This window comes from Anarhichas minor, unplaced genomic scaffold, assembly GCF_050575085.1.
Source record: "Anarhichas minor isolate MPS153535 unplaced genomic scaffold, ASM5057508v1 ptg000010l, whole genome shotgun sequence".
In the NCBI taxonomy this organism is placed as follows: Eukaryota; Metazoa; Chordata; class Actinopteri; order Perciformes; family Anarhichadidae; genus Anarhichas; species Anarhichas minor.
The window spans coordinates 10,135,691-10,159,789 of NW_027466456.1; the positions used below are offsets into that span (position 1 = coordinate 10,135,691).

Below are 24,099 nucleotides of genomic sequence, written 5' to 3' on the forward strand. Positions count from 1 at the left end.
TCATTTGCTGGTATTTGCATTATTGAACTTGTTTTGATGTCGGGTTTAGTATAAACTGTGGTGACACCATTATACAGATAAACCTCCATATCATGGCATGACAAAGCAAGATTTGTCGGCCTGATCAAATTCAGTAAAACATATTGAGATCTTTATTACATTCAGAAAACTGTACACTTAGTTAACTTAGTTAGGATTCCACTACGCCTTAGAAGTACACTGTATCCTCACATTGCTTCTCTTTCAGCAGTCGATAATAAACGTATTCCTGAATTCTCTCTAAATCTGTTTGTGCAGTCTGTTGCACAGCAGCTCTTTACAATTCAAGTAGTGGTTTGATGTTTTTCCATTTAACTGCAGGATGACCGATGCTGACTATTGGGTATTTACCACTCAGTGAGCAGTGAGCAGTGATCGTGGCGACTTCTGCATACACTCTATTACACTCTGCTTCCTCCTCCCTACCGCTGTGTTGTTTTGGAAGCAATGCTATGGTGTTTGAGACTCTGTAAACACCTGGAGGTATAAAGCTCATTCCTCTGTGCCATAGAACTCCAGTGCTAAAAACTGTTAAAAATACATTAAAAGTTACACCTTTGGATTGCTTAACATGTTTCTTCATTAAATGAACACGGGCACTGTAGTCTATTTGAATTCAATGTCTACACAAAATACACTATTCACTCCTGTTTGGGTAATGTTTGTTTAAAACAACGATGCAAAACCATTTAAAAAAAGGTATTTGGCATTTTTATAAAAATTCAACAATAAACATTTATTTTCAAGATTCACAGATGGCTTATAGACGTCTAAAAGTAGTGTTGTAGCCTGATATATGCTCAAATTATTACAATATGCTTAATTTATTACAGCAAAATAGCTTGTAAAGCCTTTAATTTGGTTTCAATTAAAACTTAAAACTCATCTATTTAAATCTGCTTTTAACCTGTAAAGTCAGTTATGTATCTCTTTCTTTTTCATGTTGTTCCTTACTGTTACGATGTCGTCTATTTTGTTCTTATTGTAATTACTTCTATTGTTTCTGTTTTTACAATGTAAAGTGTCTTTGAGTGCCTTTTAAAGCACTATACAAATAAAAAACATTATTATTATTATGAATTATTTAAATATTATATATTACCAGCACAGCTTGCTAACCCGTTTTGTACAGGGAAAAAAAAGGCAACAGAGTTTCATTCACAACGAAAGCTAAGTTAATGCTACAGTATCGCTCGACTCCTTATTAAAACCGTCCATCTTTAGTCCACAGTTGTCCATTACATATTCTGCATGAGTCTGTGTAGTGATAAAGCACATCCATTGATTTTTCTCCTGAGCCTTAAAGGCCACAGACAAATACCTTCCCTTCAAAACATAATCAACTGCTCCGGCTGGAGCTGCACTTTACTATACAAATGTGAGGCTGTGATGTTGAGGGGAATAGTCCACTCTGACTAAATTAATTGAATGTATGAGCTGCTTTAAACTGAAGAGGAGTGGGGACTTCCATGGTCTTATTTATCACATTGCTCTCACAGGAACCTGTTGGATTGCTTCACAGCTACCTTTTCTAACTGACTGCTGCTGAGACTCAACATCAGTGTGTTAGCAAATATCTTTGTCTTTTAAATTTAACATTTAAATGGTCTTTCCTCTGGCTGTAGGAGGAATAACCTGCTAAAGTAATTTTCAGTTTTGGTTAGTAATGGGAGTAATTTGGTGTTGACTACATAAGGTACTGCATCACTCATTCCCTCCTCAAAGTTGTGTGTGTGTGTTATCTTCCCTTTTTATCTCAAAGATTAACAGGTAAGTATTCTTTAATTCATGAACATGGATCTTTGGCTCGGCTGCACACTTTTCATTTGATGGTTTCTTTTTACATATCTGCCACTCCTTTTGAGGATTTGCAACTTTTTCAAAGTTGCAAAGTAAGTAGAGGTAGTTGTTCAGCCCCGACACCTGCAGGTGTCCTCCCCGGCTGTGTGCAATCAGTGGCAGCCTCATGTAGCCTGAGAGGCATCACCTAGGGCCAAAGATTCTGACGTTACTCATAACTAGTCATAAAGCATATTATTGTGGGTGCACCATAACACATAGAGAACACAACCAACATTTTATCAACTGAAAGTTTCTCTTAGCTGTATTTTGCTGCTGCAGAATAAGAGGACATCGTTTAGACGAGTAAATAAAACTGTAAAAGTGGAGGTAACAAAAACTGATTTTTTGATTTCCTTGGTGGAAATCTTAAAAAACTGATCAGTGGAACTGATACTTAGGGCTTTGTTTCATACTCTGTCACGTCTCATCAAAAGTATAGTTTACAACATGTAGTTAGTATAACAGTATCTATGGCTGTCCCAGTGCAAAGATAATTATACTCCCTCTCAGATATATTTATAAATCAGCTAGGATTTGCATGAAATGCAGTCAATGCAGTGATAGCATTATTATTAGGCCGGCTATGAACTGGTGTTTAGCATAATTAGGGAGGCTTAATAGGTGAAAAATTATAATTGGTTGAAGTTTGTTCTCTTTTTAGCACTCTTTTTTCCAGTATTTAAAAATAATCTTGCCAGCATTTTTAGGACATTTTTGAACAGGGAAAGAGTCTTGAAACTTTTCAGGTGTGTGACTGATTGAGATGCACAAAGATGGGGGATGCCCGAGCGCTAGAAGTAGGGGGGTAGGAAGTGGGGAAGGGGGCATTGATCCTGATTTGGCGTCGCAGCTGGTGTAATCCTGTCCTATGTTGGTCTCTAGTCTTATTAGATATGGACATTATCATCTTGTTATCAAGACATAAATGACTATGTTCTTGTTTTGTGTTTTTGAGACTAATGTAGCGACATATTGATTTGATCTCAACATATCAAACTTTTGTTGTTGTTGTGTTCACTGCATTTTGATTTGTCATTTGTGCTGGCTGATGTTAGGAACAATGCCACAGTGTAAGCTGAATGAAACCGAATGTTCTTTTCATTTATATAAATGTGTCTCCGAATGGACATTAGCAGTTGTTATGCAAATTATTCTCAGCAAAAGGCAACTCAGTAGGCAACCTTGAGTTGGTTTTGTCAGTCTGGAAAACTCATCCCTTGAATTGCCACTCGATCTTTTACTTATTGTGGATTGTGAACCATTGCTAATTTGTTGATCACCTTGTTGGTGTGTCCAGGTTGCCAGTGGTGGCCTGTGAATTGAAACAAGCAGACAAAGGTTCTCTCAGAGCACAATGTTAGGAGGCATGCTGTTGTTGTCGATTGACCTGTGGAGGGCGCAGGGGACAGAGCATGCTATTTGCCTTCACCTTTGAGATCATTTGAGACGTTATCCGGTTTTAGAGCAACATCATGTGATGACTGTCAGCACCCACAGACAAGAGCCACAAAGTGTACCGAGAGCACCGGTGAGCTCTCCAGTATTTGGAGTAGTGCTCTTGGGTTGCAAGGCAGTTGGTGATGAAAGAAAAATCCTTTAATACTTAAAATGTGAACAAAAGCTGCTGATGATCATGTAGTACGTTGCATTCCTGGATACACTTGATTATGCAGATCACTGACAAACTACAATTGAGTTAGATAAAGATTATTAGCGATACAATAATATGACCAAGGGGATCTTTATAAAGCTGTGCAATGCATCCACTCTGAATAATCATAGCGATCAAGAGCAATTATAATCAAGAGAAATCCACATTGTTTGAGTCCATTTGATATCCAAGTGGTACAGAAGCAGAATTATCACCTACCTCTACAGATGAATTGGGTCTAATTCCTGATAGCCATACCTCTGACGTGCACAAGCTTTCCACTAAACACAATTAGCTCTGTTTGTGGGTGTAATGGATCACATCCTCGTTGCTGCACTAGTTACTCCAATGCTAGGTCAAGTGCTGCCCTGCACAAAGAGACTCTTACTCCCTATGTCCACTGGATTCGGCTGTGTCGCGTTGCGCCATGGCTTCATCGCATCTTTGTCGTTCATGCATTATCGTGACCCCTTAGCTTCAGCGTGGCCTTCACATGCCTCTGTCTTTTCCCCCCAATTACTGCCACCAACTGAGTGCCGTTTAGAGACAACATCTTACAAAAAAGATGCCGGTGCCCAAAAATATACAACTTGCACAATGGAAATATTCTCCATCTTGTTTTCATTTGAGAACTCAGACAAGATCAACAGGCTTGTTTCATTTAGCTGAGGTTAATATTCTTCTCATGTGACACCATACGACAGAGTAAAGCTTTTGCCTGTGCTCCTCCAGATGGGTCCAAGTGAAGGCTGCGTGTCTGCATTCACAGTCTACTGATGGACGCTGTTGAGAGTTGTGCCTGTGCATTGATGAGGCCTCATTTTCCGATCTTCACCTCCCCCTCAGGGTAGAGTTGGCTATCAGTCAGAGGTTTAGTGATGCTTCATCTTTCTTGGCAACTGGTCCAAGGGTTTCAAGCAGCTGGCACGATTCAAGACTTCACGGCTTGGGGTTTCATTTTAAAGAGTTTATAGGCATTTCAGAGAAGATTGTCGGATATACTTGTATAAAGGGTGTCTATCTTTTCCTCTCAAGATGATTCAATATGTATCTTGACGCATGGTGTGCAATACAATACAAAATGATACAGTTAACCATGTTACAATTTGTTACTTAATTCATAGTATTCTCATGACGTGTCATATATTTTCTTTACCAATACAACTCACTAAAAGACAGCTTGTAATTGTGTCCAAAGATTTTATTAAAATTTAGTTTTTTATCAATCACAGTTTCTGGTGACTCGTTTTTTAATGTTTTTTGATTTGAGAAAGAGCCACATTTATGTTTGTCTTCATATTTTTGTGTAAGCTTCGAGTTTATTCCCACAGTTATTTTCTATATTTGGGGAAAGGCGAAGTGTAGTGTGACTACAGTATGACTTTGAACTACACAATTAGCGCTTTACACCCACATTCACATTTGGTAGCAGCGGCTACAAAACAAGGCAAAAGTGGTTGCACCAAATCATGAATTGCAGCCTCTTGGTAAGATAAAGGGTTAGTGGTAAGCACTATGTTTATTATTCATCCCATACATCCTATTTGTGTAGACTAGGCTCCTAAAGATGCCTTATACAGCAGCAGGTTCATGCTCTTAGCAATCTCCTGTTCACTCAAATGAAGATCTTGCAATAGTATAAAAGTGGATTGAAGTGGTCTATATAGAGAGTGTTTGCTGGCAATTGTCACAGTCACAAAAGACCCCAAGGCCTTGCTGCAGACATTCATTTTCTGGTTCAGAGTGCTTTATCTGGGTTTACACCATTTAGAGAGAACAACTCGACATCAGTGCCTTACTCAGGACTGCAGACACCTCTCCACTCTTATTTTCTCCATCATCTGCAGTCCACAAAAAACATGGTGGGTTTATGACTGTTAGACATTTCACTGTAGGGCCTATGTATTCATCTCAGAAAAAATCATCCTGATTGCACTTTGATAAAGCCAAAGAATTACAAGAGCTATGTTTATGTCCAAACTGTGTCATATTTCACAAACTTGAAAAATGCTGTGTGAAATGATATGTTTCTGAATTGGTCTGGCAGATCACAATTTGCTGTAAATTACAACTTATTGTAGATTTTACTAGTTGTACTATTCGACATACAGACATCACTTCAGGGAGCAAACAAACATTACAGATAAAAACGAAATTATCAAGATTTGGAATTTAGAGAATTTCTTGTTTCAGTATAAGCCAATAATAGGCCACTAAAGTCATTTTAACCTTGAACACCAGTTGAATAAAATCAACCAGCTGTTAGGACGGAAAACCACACAAGTTATGAGACTAAAAAATGTATTTATCACAAACGAATTACCACATAAAACGACTTTGCACACCGCATTGCATTTGCAATAAAACTGTGACAGCTGTGAATGAGCTATATGAATCCCCCACAGTGGAAGAGTAAACCTGTGTGGGTAGGGTGAATGAGCCCTTTTTAAATAGTGTAAAGGAGGTACACATTAACATTGCTTTAGTTCCAGAGCACGTTGTGGCAAATAGTACTGGTGATGACGGTGATAATGTCCTTGGTCTAACAAAGCACTGTAGAACAAGACAGGTGCATTCATTGCATTCTGCCTGAAGTGCAGATTTAGTATTAACAGTAGCTAAAACTACCTTGAACTGCCTTCAGAGCTGCTGAGGTTGTCAGCTCTTAAAGATTTTATGTTTTCTTTTGTTTCTGTCTTCCTACCGGTCCAATTTACTTGCAGAGTTGTGGGATGTTATAACATCACAAAGTAAAGCAAAGTAAACTCTTATTAAAGTCGGAAAGAGAATGCATATGAATATCAGACACTTTTGTTTTACAGCAATCTGACAAACATTTACATACAGAGCAAATAAGTTCTCGGGATCAGCTGGTTACAACAGTCATGGTGGCTGGTCAGAATGTGTTGGTATCTCTGTTTTTATAAAGTACGATATAACATCACAACAAATCATAATTGTCTGAGTGTGGCCATTCAAAATGTGTGCTAATACAACATTCCTTAAAACACAGTCACAACGGAGACTCAATTGGTTGGTTACACTCTTAAACACAGTGATGTTTTGAATGACGTGCTTATTATTGTGCAACAAGATATTACAAATTATACCATCACTAAAATATACATTACATGCCGGGGTAAATGTGTTTTGATTCATGGTGATAAATCAGATTGCAGACCAACAAAGTAAAATCATCTGATGTTGTGTTTGTGAAGAATGCAAATATTCTTAATAATTGAATAACCTGAATCATTGTACCGATACGTTAGCATTAGAGCTCATGACATTTATTCATGGTATATTTATTTATTTATATACATTTTATGAAGTGATTTATTTGTTTTGTCTCTCTGTCTTCTTGCCGTCCAAATTGTTGGTCCAGAGCTGGTCTGCAATTAGCTGTGTACATTCATGTTACCCTTATAATGGTTTCATGGTTGACTCCCTGAACCTTTCATGTTATTTAACTTTCTATCGTGGGGTGTGTCAGACCATTTAGCCTCTAGAAGTTACTAATTGGCTTCAGTCGTCTTGTTAGAGCATGGGCTAATGCTACAATAGATCTGAACAAAGGTGATGGTGTTCTACTGGACTCGATGGGTAATCCCCGAATTATGAGCATGCATTGAATCCTCCAATTATGAGCATGCATTGAATCCTCCAATTATGAGCATGCATTGGCCCAATTGAAAATTTGCATAAGCATAGCCGGCCAATCAAGACGTGCCTATCCGAATACATGCGGACCCACAGTATATAAAGCGGTACACACCGCTGTCTGCCATTGTTGCGGAGGTCTGTGAACTCCCCGGGGAGCAGTTTGTGCGCGCCGATCCATGGTAACATAGCAACGGCGGCCACAGGGAAGAGATATGTTATTCAAAGCCTCTATACAACGTGAGGTGTGCTTACTGACAATATTACGCCAATTTAGAGGGTTCGTCCACCAATGATATCGATCCGAAGGGCCCTTCCGTGGTGATGGGGGCTCCTAGGAGATCGTCCTGGTCCTTCCTCGGAAGCGCGGTGAGTCCAAGCCACACATGGGGAGAATCTACAGTGGCTAGAGACATTACACGGCCCGTGGCCATTGCAACTCCCTGAAGCAGAGTCATTTAGCCGATGCTATGGTCCAAAATATAAGTCTGAAACAGTGGGTCTGAGCCGTTAGGCTGGGAAGACATCAGCTCCCAACACACCCAAACTCCAACTCAGTGGTGGCTGTGCTCTTTGCCTGGTCTACACTCAGTAGGCAAATGCTTGCCCGTGGTTGGAGGAGATTAATACCCAGTCTAGTAAAGGACGGAGGGACTTAAACTGTAAATAAATACACTGAGGAGGACGGACCTTTTGGCATAACGTTTTAATGGTTGGTTTAGCAGACATACAGTAGCTGTCAGATAATGTGCCACTACAGTACTACTAGTGTGCCTGAAAGCCTAGTCCAACATACTGTCTAAAACATTTGAAAGTCATATTTGTCATACTTTTAATCATACAAACATCATTGCAATCTGGACAAATGCTAAACATTCTTGGCTAATGAAAACAAGCACATGTATTTTTGTGCAGTGAAAACAAAAATCCCAAAGCTGCTTCATATTACAAATAATTTCAACTCAAAATCTTTTCAAAGTAACACAAAGTACACTTAGAACAATATAAAGCGTTAAGACAGCAGAAATTACTTTAACACACAAACACTTGTGTAAACAGGGCGAACAAGCATTTGTTTTATCTGAACACGGCAATATAGTATACAGTACATACAGAACAATGCAAGTATTCTTTGAAATATATATTACAAATGATTTGATATAAATAATTACTGCACATACAGTTTGGCTTAACTCTTACATCATGGATGATTACAGTAGCAGTATGAGGAATAAAACAACATTCACTTTAGCATGATGGTCATTTTAACTTTCTTTTATAATCCTCATTCTTTATTTACCCGTTTGTTTTTTCATACTCTCTAGTTTACCCAGAAACTTCAGTTCATTGTTACTTTACACCATTGTGTTTTTTCATATCCTTACTGTCTTTATCACACAAGTATATTTACATTTTCATCCTCTTTCTGGCTTGGACCAACCTTTGTAACTATTGGTCCGCCTGTTTTTTTCAAATTATAAATGCCAGGATTCTTGTAAACTGTATTGTCATCATAACATCATTTAAAATTTCCATCTGTTTTCATTACAATGGCCTCAGACATTGAACATTGGATGTCGTCCCTGCTGGCAAACTTAAGATGGCATTCAAATGTACATTCCTGCATCATTGCCGAGGGCATGAGGCTGAATCTAAGCTGCCTAGGCATGTTTGCAAAAGTATGTGATTTGCTGAATTAATTATAAAGTTTCCAAAAGTAGCAGAGCAGCACTTACATTACACTGCATACTGACAGCTCAGCTTTTTCTGCAGTTCTTCCACGCAGACTATTTAAGGTTAGCTGATGCACCTGCAGTGGATGTTGATGGCAGTTGACAGTTGACGGCTCAGAATGGAACCATCCTGCAAACAATATCTCCCCCTTCAAAGACCCTCTGAGTTGTTTTTAACACGAAAAACAGGTTTCCTCTTTCATCCTCATTTCCCTATCTTCTGCCTCTGCTTCAGCAACAGCGGCGCCGTTGCTGAGCGGCACATCACTCAGGGTGCTGCGGAGTGTCCCCCGGGTGACACTGAGTGAGTGCTTTCTGGGGCCGATGAGTTGAGGCCGATGGCACATGACCTCCTTGAACATTTCTCTAAAGCGCGTGGACATGAGGTTGTACAGTATTGGGTTGGCTGCTGAGCTAAGGTAGAAAAACACTCCGGAGATGATGTGCACATACTGGAAGATTTTCATTTGGTTTTCAGTCCAGTCGTTAATGAAACTCCACATGAGGCGTTCAGTGTGAAACGGGGCCCAGCAGATCCCGAAAACCACCACTAAAGCAACTGGAGAAACAGCAAGAGACAATGGGAGACATGATTTTAATAGTAGTACAATGATTGATTCATCCAACATGCTCTCTCTGCTCTCAATTATCAGTGTGTCAGTGATGCAGAGAATGTCTGTTTTGGGTGCACAGCCTTTGATTTGGTCCTATATGTCAGGGTTTAATATGCCTTTGGGTTCATAATCAGAAAAGGATTCTTTGAAATCTGTGTTCTATATAATTGTTTTTTCCCCCAATACTCTTCCTTAACACCCTTCCTGGTTTTGGAGTGGCCCTCATAAAAAAGCTTGACTGCAGGATAAAACACATGACTTAAATGCATCACCAGAAACCAAAAGCAGAATAAAAATGATGCAAAAAGATTCAAGGAGGAAAACCCCCTTTATTTTGTGTTATTTTGCGACAGATTGCAGTGATGTTGAAAATGATCAAGGCCTAAACTGTGCACTGCTCCCTGCAAGCTCCTTTCAAAGTTGTACTAGTTTTCATGTGAAAGACAAAATAAATGCAAAACTACACAAATAAATGCTTGGGAAGGTAGCTAACGTTAACATGATGTTAGCTCGCTGCTTGACTTCTCATCTTAATGTTAGCTTTCAAGTGAAAAGTGCAATAAATGCTAAATTACATATAAAAGCTAAATCATTTTTACTGACTTCACTATCACTGCCTGTATCTATATCTGCCATTAACTGTAAATGAAATTGAATTTACTGGGTTAATGTGGTCACCATGGTCCAAGCATGGCAGGAAGAACAGAAGAGGGTATGTGGATTGCAAATTTAAGGGCACGGTTTACTAATCTAAATACACAAATTGCAAATCTGAGGACATAGTTTACGAATCTGTGCACACGGATTAGGGCGGGGTTTACAAATCTGTTTGAACAGATGGTTACACATCAAGTTTATATTTATATCATGTGACCCCAACAGGGTCCGTACTTGTTTTATACTCACATAACATTTTAGTGACCTGCCGGCGACGGGCCTTCTGCTGATGTGTTCGGACGTTACAGAAGCTGTCCTGTCCAAAGTCCTTCTTCGCCTCCAACTGATGCATCTTCTCCTGCTTCAGCTGCAACCCAATGAGCATGTAGAGAGTGCTGATAGTGAGCATGGGCAGTATGAAAAATAGCAAGGTGGTCACCTGGATGGTCAGGTTGTACATCCAGCGTGGTTTCACCAGCCCACAGATTGCTGAGTCCGGGATCTCCACGGTGATGTTCCCGAAAGAACCGGTGGGACTACTGTGAAGGACGGTGATTCCATGCAGACTTGTGTTCGGCAAAGCACACAACACCGACACGCCCCACACCGTAAGGATGACCCGCTTGGCATGGGTGCGCGTCACAACGTACTTTGCGCGTAGCGGGTGCACCACAGCGATGTAACGCTCGACACTCAGCGCTGTCACGTTGAGGATAGACGCAAAACATACAGTCTCGAATATGAACGTTTTAAAGTAGCAGCCGCCATTCCCCAGGATGAAGGGGTAGTTCTGCCACATCTCATACAGCTCTAATGGCATGCCAAGCAGCAGCACCAGCAGGTCTGACACCCCCAAGCTGAACAAGTAGTAGTTTGTTGGTGTCCACATCACTTTGTTGCGTGCAATGACAGTGCATGTCAGCACATTCCCCACCACACCTACCAGGAAGATGACCAGGTAGTTGAGGCAGACGGGAAGGAACACAGATGATCGACGAGGCCCCAGATTCTTCTCCAGGTACTCTTCTTCTGTCAGACATGCAGCAACCAGATCAACGTGGCTCCCGTTCACGCCAGAGGTCAGATTGACACACTTCTCCCCTGGAGGACATAGCCAACCACCCTTTTCAGCCAGTAGATCAAAAGAGCAGTTGAAAGCTGACATCCTGCTGAAGTAATCAGACCCGCTATCTGAGGAAAAAAAGATGAAACGGACATCAATATGAAATTGCATGTCATGGCAAATGTTTTGAACACTCGTTAGGATATAGGTAACGGTAATGATATTTATACAAAATGGATTTCTAACCATGGCTAAACAGGAATCAAAGATTTATCGATTATTGCAAATGCATGTGTCAGCACAATTAAGGCAGGAGTTGTTTCACAACTTGATCTTAAGTTTGCTGACCAATTTACAAACCTCTGAATTAGATTAGCCAGGACTGTTGTTTCTTCCAATTCATTTTGAATTGACTTCCGACAGTGAGCAGACGACTGAGTGATTGAATAAGCTTGAATTGCCATCTGTTTGCTGTAGACCTCAAAGAAAAGAGGTAATTTGTAGAGAGAAACTAGTCTTTCAACTCCTTTTGTTTTTATAGCCTACAGATTTACTGTTCTGGTTTCGTGTCACCATTGTATTTAGAACCTTTTCCAGCTGCAGTAGTCCACTGTTGTCATCAAAGCTCTAAAAGCCCACTATAAACCACTACCTGCTTGACACCAATCAGCAGACAGACAGAGTTAGCAACTAGCTGGTGAACATTGTGGAGCATTTAGTTGCTAAAGATATTTTTCTCTGAAAGAAGAATGAATATTGGACTTACATTCGCTCAAATGAATTGTGATGTTGCACTATGTCAATGTGTGTTAACAGCATGGCCCACAAGTGGCAAAAAAAAAAACAGCATCAGTTAATGTACATTTAAAACGGACGACAAATATATAGTTTGTTAAAAAGGGGTTGGTAACAGCTGGGCACTGTAGTTTTTAATAAACATTACACAAGCAGGAGTAAATAGCACATGTTATTGGGACTATTTTTACACAACTGGGAAGTATATACTACCACATTGCCCGTCTTGTCCCTTAATGCTCATTGATGCGTTGTTTTGTAGTTTTCGACAACAAGGGAGGACTTTGACTCAGAGAAATTAGCTACTGTATTGTATATTATACTTCATATACACAGGATCAATTTATTGTCAGGATTGGTCTTTTGATGGGATTCATTGACAATGACAATTATGGGATATTAATAAATTAATGATTTCACTTGTTATTGCATTTCTTTGAACTGTCCAATACGTGGAAATGTTTCTAAAGGACAGGGAAGTGGCAGGGAAAGGCTTTGGAGCAAGTGTACTTATAAAGACTGCAGTAAAAGGTCTTCTATGATTGTCTCCAATACCATGACCGTAGGTCAGTGGATGGAGAGTAGCTGTGGTGGGGGCTCTATTCCTTGTGAGTCCCTTACTGAACCTGCTATTCAAAGGAACACAGGTCAGAAATCAGTGACTCATTGTATGTCAAATGTTTGGAGGCTTTTGAAGTTCTAGTCGAAGCGATGTAATTTAGTAATAATTATATTCCAGCGTGAACGGCTTCATATGAAGTTAAAAACATCTGTCATGTTGATAATTCCATCATTAAATAACTGTTTGCAAGTAAAGGATCTTTTAAAATATATATTATGGTTTGTAAGTTTATAACACACAGGACATTTGATTATGCTTACAGAGGAACTTCTTCGGCGTCTGTCAGACTCTGGCTGACGCAGGAGAAAAGGAAACTGGTCAATTAGCTGAATGTTAATTACTCACTTTGACTTCCAAGTGAGAGCGGGTTGATGAGAGACAGGAAAAGGCTTGACTGACAGTTTAATGAATGACTGGTGATGATAAGCAGATAAACACAATCATGATTTTTCCACACATTCACATATATCAGTCAGAGATCATTCTGTCTCAGGCATAGAGTTACCGAATTATGTATTTTATCAGGATGCATTTTGTGTCTCTGTGAGTTTTAAACACAATCAGTGGTATGGCATGTATTACAGTGGAGGCACATCCATTGCGTCACATTGAATCGCAAACAATAAACCACATGTGGCTTTAGAGTGCAGCCACTACTGTGCAATGGATTTATTTTATCAATAGACGGTTTACTTAGTTTAGCTTAGCTTAGCTTGACTGAACATTTAAAAAAGATATTTATTAGCATTTTCTGCATACGGAAAACTCAGAGACAAGCTTGGGGTGTAGGATGTAAGAGCATATTAGCACTCGGTCCAGTGCATATTTCAAAGAAAAACATAGTACGCTTTTAAAAATGATATATGTATCTCCTGCATGATCAGCAGTGACGTGAAATTATTTATGGATGACACATCATATCATTCTCATGAGCTAAGTCTCACTTACTTAAATATCTCTGCCAGGTGGATCATGCCATCTCTGTGTCTGTTCCCAGCTAATCTTGCACTCTGGTGCAGTGAACTGCAAAATATTTTGGGTGGCCAGTTATTGATGCATGCTCAAGGACGTCTCGCAGTTGCACTGTTTTATGCCTGTTTTATACTGCCATTGACTGCCTGCTGACTCACTCACTATTGATTTGACTGTGCTGGCGGGCCATAAATAATGCATTTTAAGACAGAAGGCGCGGGCCATATAAAATCTGACCTTGGGCCGTGATTGGCCCGCGGGCCGGACTTTGGACATGCCTGAGTTAGCTGATAGTCAAACACTCGGTCCAAAACAATAAAAGTTACTAACTGTTGTGTCTCTGGGTGCAGAGTAGTCTGGCTGTTTGAAATTGGCTCTGACCCTTGAACTGTCATGTTACAGCAAGTAAAAAAAGGAAAGTCGATAATGAGGGCCGCCGCTTCCAGGAGAGGTGGAGATCGCAATATTTTTTTCACCGAAAACCGAAACAACTGTGTCTGCCTAATTAGTCATGAGACTGTTGCCTTGTTTAAGGAATATAATGTAAAGAGACACTACGAGACCAAACATGCTAATGCTACAACAAGCTATCAGAGCGACCGTGCTAGAAAAGTGAAGCAACTCCAAGATAACGTGGCCACACAGCAGCGGTCCTTTTCACATGAAAACATCATCAAAGTAAGCTACCAAGTGGCCATGGTAATTGCTAAACATGACAAACATTATCAAAGACTGTGTTATGAAAATAGCAGAAAACATAATTGCCCCGAGAAGAAGACCGAGTTTGCTAATGTTTGCCTGGCTCGTAACACTGAAGAGCTGTCATCAGATACTAAGAGACAACTTTGATTTTTTTCGTTAGCCTGTTTCATGTGTGTTGAACTTAAATGTGAGACAACTTTTCATCACCCTCACTAAGTCATATTTAAGATTGTCTTGAGGTGAGAATATTGATCGGTTTCTATGTAATTAGCTTTTAGATGGCTTGTTCTTTGTGTTATCTGACTTTCAAGATGTGAAAGAAAGGCAGAATAGTTGTTGAGATTTGTTCACACATGAATGCTTACATTTGGTTACGTTGCTATTTGCTGTCATTGAAAATAAAATGATTAAATAACAATGTATGTATAGGCTACTTGTATTGTTTAAAATAATGTCAGCAAGGACTGTTGGCCCTTGGGCATTTTCACATTATCAAATCTGGCCCTCTTTGAAAGAAGTTTGGACACCCCTGTGGTAACTGAACTATCGATACACATACTGCTGAGTACCTCTTGGCCGCTGATCTGCAGCCAAAGACTTGGTGGGGAAAAACAGTTTGCTCACTTTTATTGTTTTGGACAGTAGGCTTGGCAAACAGTTAACGGCATTACCAGTATGCACACACACTGCTGAATACATCACCGCCATTCAGCCACTGCTATTTAGGCAGAGAGCTTGGTGAGTTAAATTTAGTTTTTTTCCAAGATGGAATGAAATATCTTATACGAAAACTTGGAGCCCATTGCCTGCATACATCACCGCTCGTTTTTGAATTTGAATTAAATGTGTTTTACACCTTAGAGCCCATTGGTGTCAGGCGGTTACCCAGGATTGAGTTGTAATCATTCAATTCCACAATACAGTTGTGGTCATTGCAGACACACCTGGCAGAGACTGCACTCTACTGTGTGCACCGTTCTAGTTTTAAATGCTATCAATTTAGTGTGCGACTGGGCTGCAGTTAACTATCATTTGCAGTGGATGCAGCAGAATACAGGACTTTGAAAGTGGTTCTGTCACTTCAAGTCCGCCCTTGAGCATACAGCTCATTACAAACAGTGCAGTATGCCAATCCAGTGACTAGAAACAGCTTTGGCACTGGCTTAAATACAAAACATAGCAGCATCCACAAAAGCTGCTTTCATTGGATATAAATTCATATCTAGTCTACAACTATTAACCCCCTCACATGATATACTGAGGAAATATCCAGGCAGGCCAAATCTGTCATCTATTCTGTATGCGCTGCACCTTTAATGACTTAATTTGATATTCATGCTCCCTTTTCACAATTATGATTCCAGTGATGTGCTTCACTGTCATTTTCTTTTTATTTGTACAGTTATACTTATTTATTAATATTTGGTGTAGTTACAAAGTTGAAAGCAGGAGGATATTCAGTATATCTTATTTACATTGTATGATTTTTGTCTGAATGAGCCACCACGACACTGAGTAAGATTGCATACAGACAGGCAGAATCCATAATTCTTTTTTTAACAGTGATGCATTTTTTTTCTCATTGTTCGTTATTATAATAATATTTCAGGGATGACTTCCCCCTACAATCCTGTTATGCTGATCTTGGCAGGGGCTTTATCAGACAGTCACTCCTTTGGTAATCGAAGATGACAGATTCAACACAAATTAAATTATAGCCTCAGTGTTCTAACCTAAGCAGATTTTATTTTGTTGGCTCCACGCACAAATATTAGAGTACCGGAAATGAACTGAATTAACAGAAATGTCCAATAATGTGCACTGTCCCTGATACAAAACATACATTTAGTAAGTCATTTATGAACAAAATATTATAATAAAATGTTACTATAAACAGGAGTAATACTAGTTAGTTATTGAGCACTACATGCTCATCTTAGTATATTAGCTTATCATCATGAAAGGATAAGTGTATTTTTAATATGTGATATTTATTACTTCAAAAACAACCGTTGCATTGAAATTGAAAAGCTTTGAATTACAAAACAATGCATTGACTAATTACATGATGATTCCCACCAGGGTCTTTTGCATTTTTGAGGCACTACAATCATGAAGTGATGTTTATAGTAGATAATAGTTTAAACATTACATTTTCTTATTCCTACACTCATGATGAATAGCTTTCCAAAGAGCGTAAATCTTCTTACCTCTATAATGTGTTCCCTTGTTGTTATTCCCTTGTGTTAACACAGACCAATGTCTTGATGAAGTGTGAACAATGTGCTGCTCTCTCAGTCTACTCTCCTCCTGATCTGTCGCTCTCTCGAGCCTCACTCATGATCTCACACACACACACACACACACACACACACACACACACACACACACACACACACACACACGCTCTCTCTCAGTCATTCTCCCTCACCTCGACCCTTTCAAACCTTAATTTCATAACTCTGCCCACACTTACTTGTATAAATTACTGTAATGTCGATATGGTACTGCCAAGAGTTGTCAGCCTTTCATGCTGAGATGACACTCCTTTACTGCTGAGTGCAAAATGATGAAAATCATGGACGATTATTGAGCTTTGAATCTTACAGTCCGAACTGCTTGTAATCTGCTTCAATGTTATTTTTGACAGTCAATTTACACTTTGCGAAGCCCTGCTATTCCGTCACCCTGTCAGAGCTACCATGGAGCATGCACTGTCACGAACTGCACATCCTGTATCAATATTATCTAATCTGCAAAGAAGCGCAGACAGACGACGTCTACAATATGTGTTTGTTTGATATAGCCAGGATGTCAAACTGATTCAACGGCAAAAACAGGTTCAAAAGATAAAGATAGAGGAGGCTAAGCCTACAGATCACAGTGTGAAAGTGAACTACCACATCAGCTGGTGATCGGGAAAGAAGACAATGACATTAAGGACAACACAGTTCCTGTAAAGCCAAGAGGTCTTTATTCACGCAGCATAATTAGGTAATTATTGTCCGTCAACACTACCTACGTTTATAGAGCCTAGAACCTCTCAAAGCAGAGAAGTGTATGATGGACAGAGACTCAAGCAGATTGTTGGAGGAACAGCAATTTATTCTTTTTTCCCCAAACTGTCAACAATACAATTGTTGAAGCAGGAATAAATACCTTAAAAACTAAGTTATGGTCAAATAAGTCAATAAAACAGTTAAGGATAGAATAGGGTTACTGTACAGCTCTTTCTTTTTGTGGGCACGGTCCAATAGTCCTCACAACCGTCATGGTCCATTGTCTCTGGCTACTGGCTAGTAGCGTTGTCCATAGCAGGCGAGCAGATACTCTTGTCTGGCGAGCAGCTCCATCCCAACACAACTCAGACAGCTTAGTTAGTGGCTCAAACCACAACGCTCTCGGTACACCTGTAGCGTCAGTTTTGGACATGTCGTTGGACAGTGTATCAGTTGCTTGTTACATGCATACAGTGTCTTTTCAAAATAACCTTCAACATAGGGTTACTTTTAGGTTTACATGGTTAGGTTTATGATCAATAAGTGAAAATATATACAATCACTTTTGACAGGTTTTGTGCATTCAAACCTGTTGTAAATGACTCTACAAACACACAGCTGTGACCAAAAGTAATACTGCTCTAAACAAATTGTTATAAAATGTCAGATTGTTTTGTGAATTTGATTTATTGGGTGGACTAAATGTGGATAAGTGGTTGGAAGAGATGGAAAAGATAGAGAAGTAAGAAAGAGAGGAGACACGCTGAAGAGATATTGAAGAGCTGGAAAGTCAAGAAATGAAGCAGGTGTTATGTTGAGGTTTCTCCTCCGGTGAGTTAGTTAGTTGGTTTAGGTTTATGTAGGGGAAAAAACATATACGGGGAAACATTGACAATACACTGCGACTGTTAAACAGACTATGTGATCTGTTCGTTGTTTTCAGACCTGATCATCCACTTGGAGGAGAACAGTTAGGAGAACCCTACGCTGTCTTTCAATGAACGCACAAAAAACGCACAAAAAACACAAAGATGCTGACGAAAGAAACAAAGAGAGCCTACAAGGATTGTAGTTTTGAGCAGCCAGGAAACCCACTGTGTCCTGTCTGATTGGTTTTGGAGAAATACTTGTTGACGCTGCCAAATCTACCGGCCTTTTATCTTCATTTAAAGTGAGCAAACTACAACGTTCTATGGTAAGTTAACGATGCAACTTTAGCTAGATTGCATGTTTTTATTTGTACCCTATTATGCTCCCCTCGACATAATTATGTATCAATTGACAGCAGCAACACTAACAAAAATGATTTCGCTGGCAAGCAACAACAGCAAGGGAAATGTGAACATAGTAGTTGTCGATGATGGATACAGTGTGCTTATAATGCAGCACAACTGCAACATGATAAGAACCTTTTGTTCTCTTGACGCTGTGTATACTCGAGCCCATGGGGGTGAGTTTCCATGGCTACATGTTGACAGGGATTTGTAAAGCAGCCAAAGATGGCAAGTTATTGATCGTTTGGGTGTATGCAAATCTATAAAACATTAAACCTGACAACTTATTATTGCAGCACGTTTACAGTTCATGTTGATTCTCATGCAGCTTGGCTAGCAGCTTTCCCACAGGCTTTGAGTTAAGCTAAGCTAACTGCACTGACCTACTGTATCTCTGTAGCCCACTGAATGCACAGCCTTGAAATGAATATAGTTCTGTACTATATGTTTAGCTTGACAAACAAATGTTTTTTTTGTATAAATGTGAGATTGTCCCTTTAATTAGCATTAATGAGGAGGTCGAAAGTAGTAGGTCATTGATTAAATCATTTTAAATTGCCTCAGTTTGTTTTATCTTACAAGTCAAAGAGCAGAGATCGATGGAACTCGTAAAATGTTGTGTGACTGGCAAGAAGTAACACATTTTTTTTTGAGGGAAATATTAAATCTTATTTTTTCTCTCTGTCTTTGCTTCCCCTTAACCTACCCTAACCAGTTATTTTATTCCCCCCTCTTTATTCTTGTCATTATATAGAGGGGAATGACACGTCTCAGATCAGATAGGAAAAAATGTACTGATTATCCTCATCGCACCTAAATCGTTGTAATTAGAAGGTCTGTCACCTTTTCCCCAGTTACTTCTGCTCAATGCTTTTAGAGAGCCTCCGCCGTGGCGTTAGGCACTGGAGATTAATTTTCCACTTTATCCATTCTTTCTTGTGCTGCTTTGTCACACCGTAGCTGACTCGTTTATGTTGGTGCTGGAACCCAAAATGTGCAACAGTGTAGATTGATCAATGGTTTGATTTGTTGGGGTTTGTGATGAAAATTACATTCAAACTAAAAATCTGAGACATCTGAACATATACGTTTTAAGCTGTGTCCTGATCAATACAATTTATTTGATTTTTATGGGATTTTTCTACATTCTGTGTGGTATCACATAATCTAATTTAGACATAATTGCAACTAAATGTATTCTTCTGCACCATAGCCTGAGGCAACATGTTTTCATGAGAGAACTCCCAGTTCACTGAGACTGACTGCTTTAAATCTATTCCAGTAATCACACAGCCTCATAGAGCCTTTGAAATTGGAAAGTCATTTTGTTACCAGGCAAGTTTCATGAACTAAGAATTAATTATTTAACAGGTTGTGCAGGTATCAGATTGCCCTTTTGTTTTTCATGAATGCTAAATCTCTGCACAGCAGATGTTTACCTTGACCTGATAAGAATGATACATGTTAATAAGTGATCACACTAACCTTTCACACACACACACACACACACACACACACGCACACACGCACACAAACACATTTTCATAGTGTTTCACGGATAAGATAATCCTTTAGTGATCAGGAGCGGGGAAATATGGTTGTTGCAGCACAAGGACACAACAGATAAATAGAAAAAGTAAAAAAATAAGAGGTATTTAAAAGTGTACAGAATATAAAATAGCCCTATACAAGGGCATTTGGATAGTCACAAACCAAAGTTACAAAGTAAATTGACAGTGGTGTACTATGAATATCTTTTTGAATAATGCCACCAATTGAGATCGACAATAGAAGAATGGCAATCTGCAAAAATGGAGCTTGTATTGCTCATAGTAACAGAAACATGAAGTCATGAGCATAAATTCCATTGAAAGAACTGCCAACGCTGCTGCTTACTTCTAATGTATGACCTGCAACTACAGGTGCATTTTAATCCTGACAATGAAGTTTCTGCATACTTACTGAGGATAATACCAAATTCACCCATGCAGTGCAGCACTAAGAGGGGGACAGAGCTGAATTGACTGTTTTTTTGGGGCACTGAGGGTTCATCTATCGTCGTGACAGTTTGACAGTTTGTCCTTTCAGTGAAATACATTATTTCTGACATTGTTTCACCAAACGGCTGGCTGAGATGCCCGGAGGTTAGAAGTTGTAAAACCAATCTCAACAGCTGTGTCTGTCAAGTGTATTCAAAGTTGCATGAAAAAGATTCACACAATGGTGGTTTTAAAAGGCAAAAATGCTATACACATTCCACAAATATTGTTACATGCTAATTATTAAATAAATCCCGAATTACTTCAGGACCTCACTTTGTTTTACAGATGATGAGACATACCCCTGATAAACAGGCCTATTTTCCCCCAAGGGTGGTTATTATTTTATATAACAGTATATCAGTTCGTATTATCAATTCGATAATCAGCCAGCAACATGTAGTAACGATTGGTTGATTGAAGGTGTTCATTGACTTAACTTTAATGTCTCCGTTTAGTCTCTCATGCACCTTTATAACTTGTGGGTTGCTCGCTACTCTGTGTCAAAACTAGTGTGGAGCCAAAAGCAGCAGGAAAACAGTAATTTCACTTGATACATAGAGATTAGACTTTCAGTGAATATTTGAACTCAAATGTCCTAATTCAATATGTCTATTATGAGGAATATGTACCATTACATTTCTTTTTTTAAAACACTCATGGATAAAACAGTTTGACGTAAATCTTAGGGGAATGCTGTCTGCTGACCAGCATGGTGTTTACTGAAATGAATAGAGTTTCTGATAGGTACGTTTGATAGGTATGATGTGGGTTAGCATTGGGCAGTTTGAGTGACTAAAATGACCATTATGTGAATATGGCAGCTAATTAAAACACCTCAAATATAAACATAAAAAACACTTTTAGTTTACAGCAGTTCTTTTCCTTTTGGTAATGATGGTAATGCTTATAAGTGACCTTATTATCAAATTGTAACCACCACTATTATTATTAGTATTGGTATTAATCATAGTTTTTGGTAAAAGCATAAGGATGTGACACAAAACATTATGTACCTGATACTGTCCTGGGCCAGTATTTGTAGGTAAAGTTCTACAGCCTCTGTCAATCATGAGAGCACAGTAGAGCCTTGTGCTATCAAGCCTGAACTTTAATTACACAGGCAAAATGAGATGGATGGCAAGAAGCAATCTTTGCATTTCCATTCAGATCCATTCAGCTGATCCAAGACTCAACACACAAGGGTGTATTCAGTTGATTGCAATATGCAACCTTACCTCTAAATGCCACTCAATTCTCAACACTGGTCCTTTAAGGTCTAAAAAACATGTTGAATACATTTTAAAACATTTGCAAAACTAAATTTCTCAGTTTTTCAAATTAAGCATTGTTTACATCAGTGTTCAGAAGCAGCAGTCTTCTTATTCCCTGCCTTGATTGGTAAATTGCAATATATATTTCAGCATGCCGATGTTATTGGATATGGATATGGGAGTGGATATTCATGTACAGTTCTAATGCTGACTGTCAACAGTGTCTGTTTCACAGCTACCATGTCAGACACGTGAAGCTCATGGGATTGTCTTAAGTCATAAGTAAGTGAGGGCAGATCGTGTCATGAGCGGACAAGCTAAAGGCCATATCATAAATATGAGCAGGATGGCAGATGGAGACTAACACAATGCATTTTAATTTCCCCCCTTTCCCCCCTGTGAGGACCTGTTGTTTACAGGGGAGGTGAATGCAGGTGATGTTTCCCTCCCTATAAAAATCATATTTTAGATTTTAAGCTCTATTACAGCAATATATTTTTATGCCCCTTTGGGCCAGCGTGACATGCTGACTCTGACATATTAGCGCTGACTTTGTCAGCAGTTTGGTGCTGGGCAGGTCTGCAGTACAATTATGACAACATTTTCACTGCAGCTCTCTGAAAATACTGTAATGTTGCTGTGAGCAAATCAAAGAGTAAAATCAAAACAATAAGCGATGCCAAATTGCTCTTAAGAGCTGAAGGGGGCTGAGCAGGCCCCCAGGGGCCTTGCCCGCCCACAGAGCTGCCGTATACCACCATAGAGTCAGGAGTTTGCGGTGTTTGATCCCGTGCTCAATTAATCTCCCTGTCTTTCAGTACTTTGGACAGCACCGCCATGGTACACGTTTTTTGCATCACAATTTAGAAATAATCTGAAAAGTTTTTTCAGGTAGGTTACACATTTCACATTTTTCAATGATTTCGACGTGCCAGAGTGCACAAACAGCATCAAAATAGAACTTCTTTATCAACAAAAAAAAAAATCCCAGGGGAGGATCCCCCGGATCCCCTACAGCCGGCTAAGCCCCAATGTTTATGTCATGTTTACTTGCATCGCTGGTCCGACATCGTAGCCATATCTTGGCTGCATTCCGATCGTTAGGCTGCAGTATGTATGAACTGTCAATGTTTTTTTCCAGATCAGTGAAAATTCAGACACATATGCTGCGTATATATAGGGAGGATGTTGCTGATAATTGTATAATCTGCCTGATCAATACTCTTGCGCGCCTTCTATTTAGTTTACAATGAGCCCGCTTACGGAAATCAAGTGCCCGCCCACGGATTCATGTCTGCCGTCATAGTAGTACTTTAGAGTATTGTATGTCCATTTTGATTTTTGAAATTGTCTGGTTTCATTATAATACATGTAATACATAAGTGCACTGCACTTTAGAATTCCATCACAAAAAACTGATTTACACCCCAGCTCTGATAGACATAAACAATAAAGTGTAAGCACCAATATCAACACCTGTTTATCTTTGTTGTTGTTTTCTGACAATTTTACAGTAGCAATTTCATGGTTCTGTCATTGTTGCTTTGACGATAAAGGAACCAAAAATACCTTCCAGAAAATTTTGCACTTACATACCCGTATACTCAAAATGACAACCTTTAGGATAAAAGTTAGAGCACAATGTGAAATCAAAATCAATAAATGCTTACAATTCATCCACCACTTTACAGTAGCTATGATAGACTGGATCCACATGTTGCTGCTAGACAGCCAATAATGAGCGTCTAATAGCTTCTCCAGTATTAATTGACCAGCTGACATTTTTTCTTTGCCTCTCCTGTCAGCTTTGTGCGTGCTTTGTGACAGGTGTCTAAGATGGCTGCCGACTCCTTTGTGTCCACTTAACTTCAGGCTTCAGCTGCACATGTAATCAGCACCATAGGAGCTGGGCTAAGACATTTCAATCACTGGAAAGCACTCGACATCAATGCAGACACACACTCCTGGTTCTCCTCAAGGTTGTTGTATGCCTCCCCCTCTTTACTGCGGCGGTGGCTCAGAGGTAGAATGTCGCCGCTTCGATCCCCGGCTCCTTTAGTTTAGTCCATGTTAGTGAACTTGGGCAAGACACTTAACCCCAAATTGCTCCCGAAGGCTGTGCCATCGGTGTGTGAATGGTCAACTAGCCATGATGGATGGTGG

General features: G+C 39.5%; 1 protein-coding gene across 1 annotated transcript; it reads right to left on the minus strand.

Moving 5' to 3' along the window:
* Positions 1 to 9,098: 9,098 nt before the first annotated feature.
* On the minus strand, positions 9,099 to 11,361 carry nmur1a (neuromedin U receptor 1a). Its single transcript, XM_076088631.1, has 2 exons — positions 10,446 to 11,361; positions 9,099 to 9,484 (listed from the first exon to the last, which is right to left on the minus strand). The coding sequence occupies exons 1-2, from the start codon at positions 11,359 to 11,361 to the stop codon at positions 9,099 to 9,101; spliced, it is 1,302 nt and encodes a 433-aa protein (XP_075944746.1).
* Between the last annotated feature and the right edge of the window lie 12,738 nt (positions 11,362 to 24,099).

Coding starts and splice junctions, on each gene's coding strand:
- nmur1a (XM_076088631.1), bottom strand. CDS start 11,361: ATGTCAGCTTTCAACTGCTCTTTTGATCTACTGGCTGAAAAGGGTGGT. Junction 9,485..10,445: donor GCAGGTCACTAAAATGTTAT/GTGAGTATAAAA, acceptor CTGTTTCTCCAG/TTGCTTTAGTGGTGGTTTTC.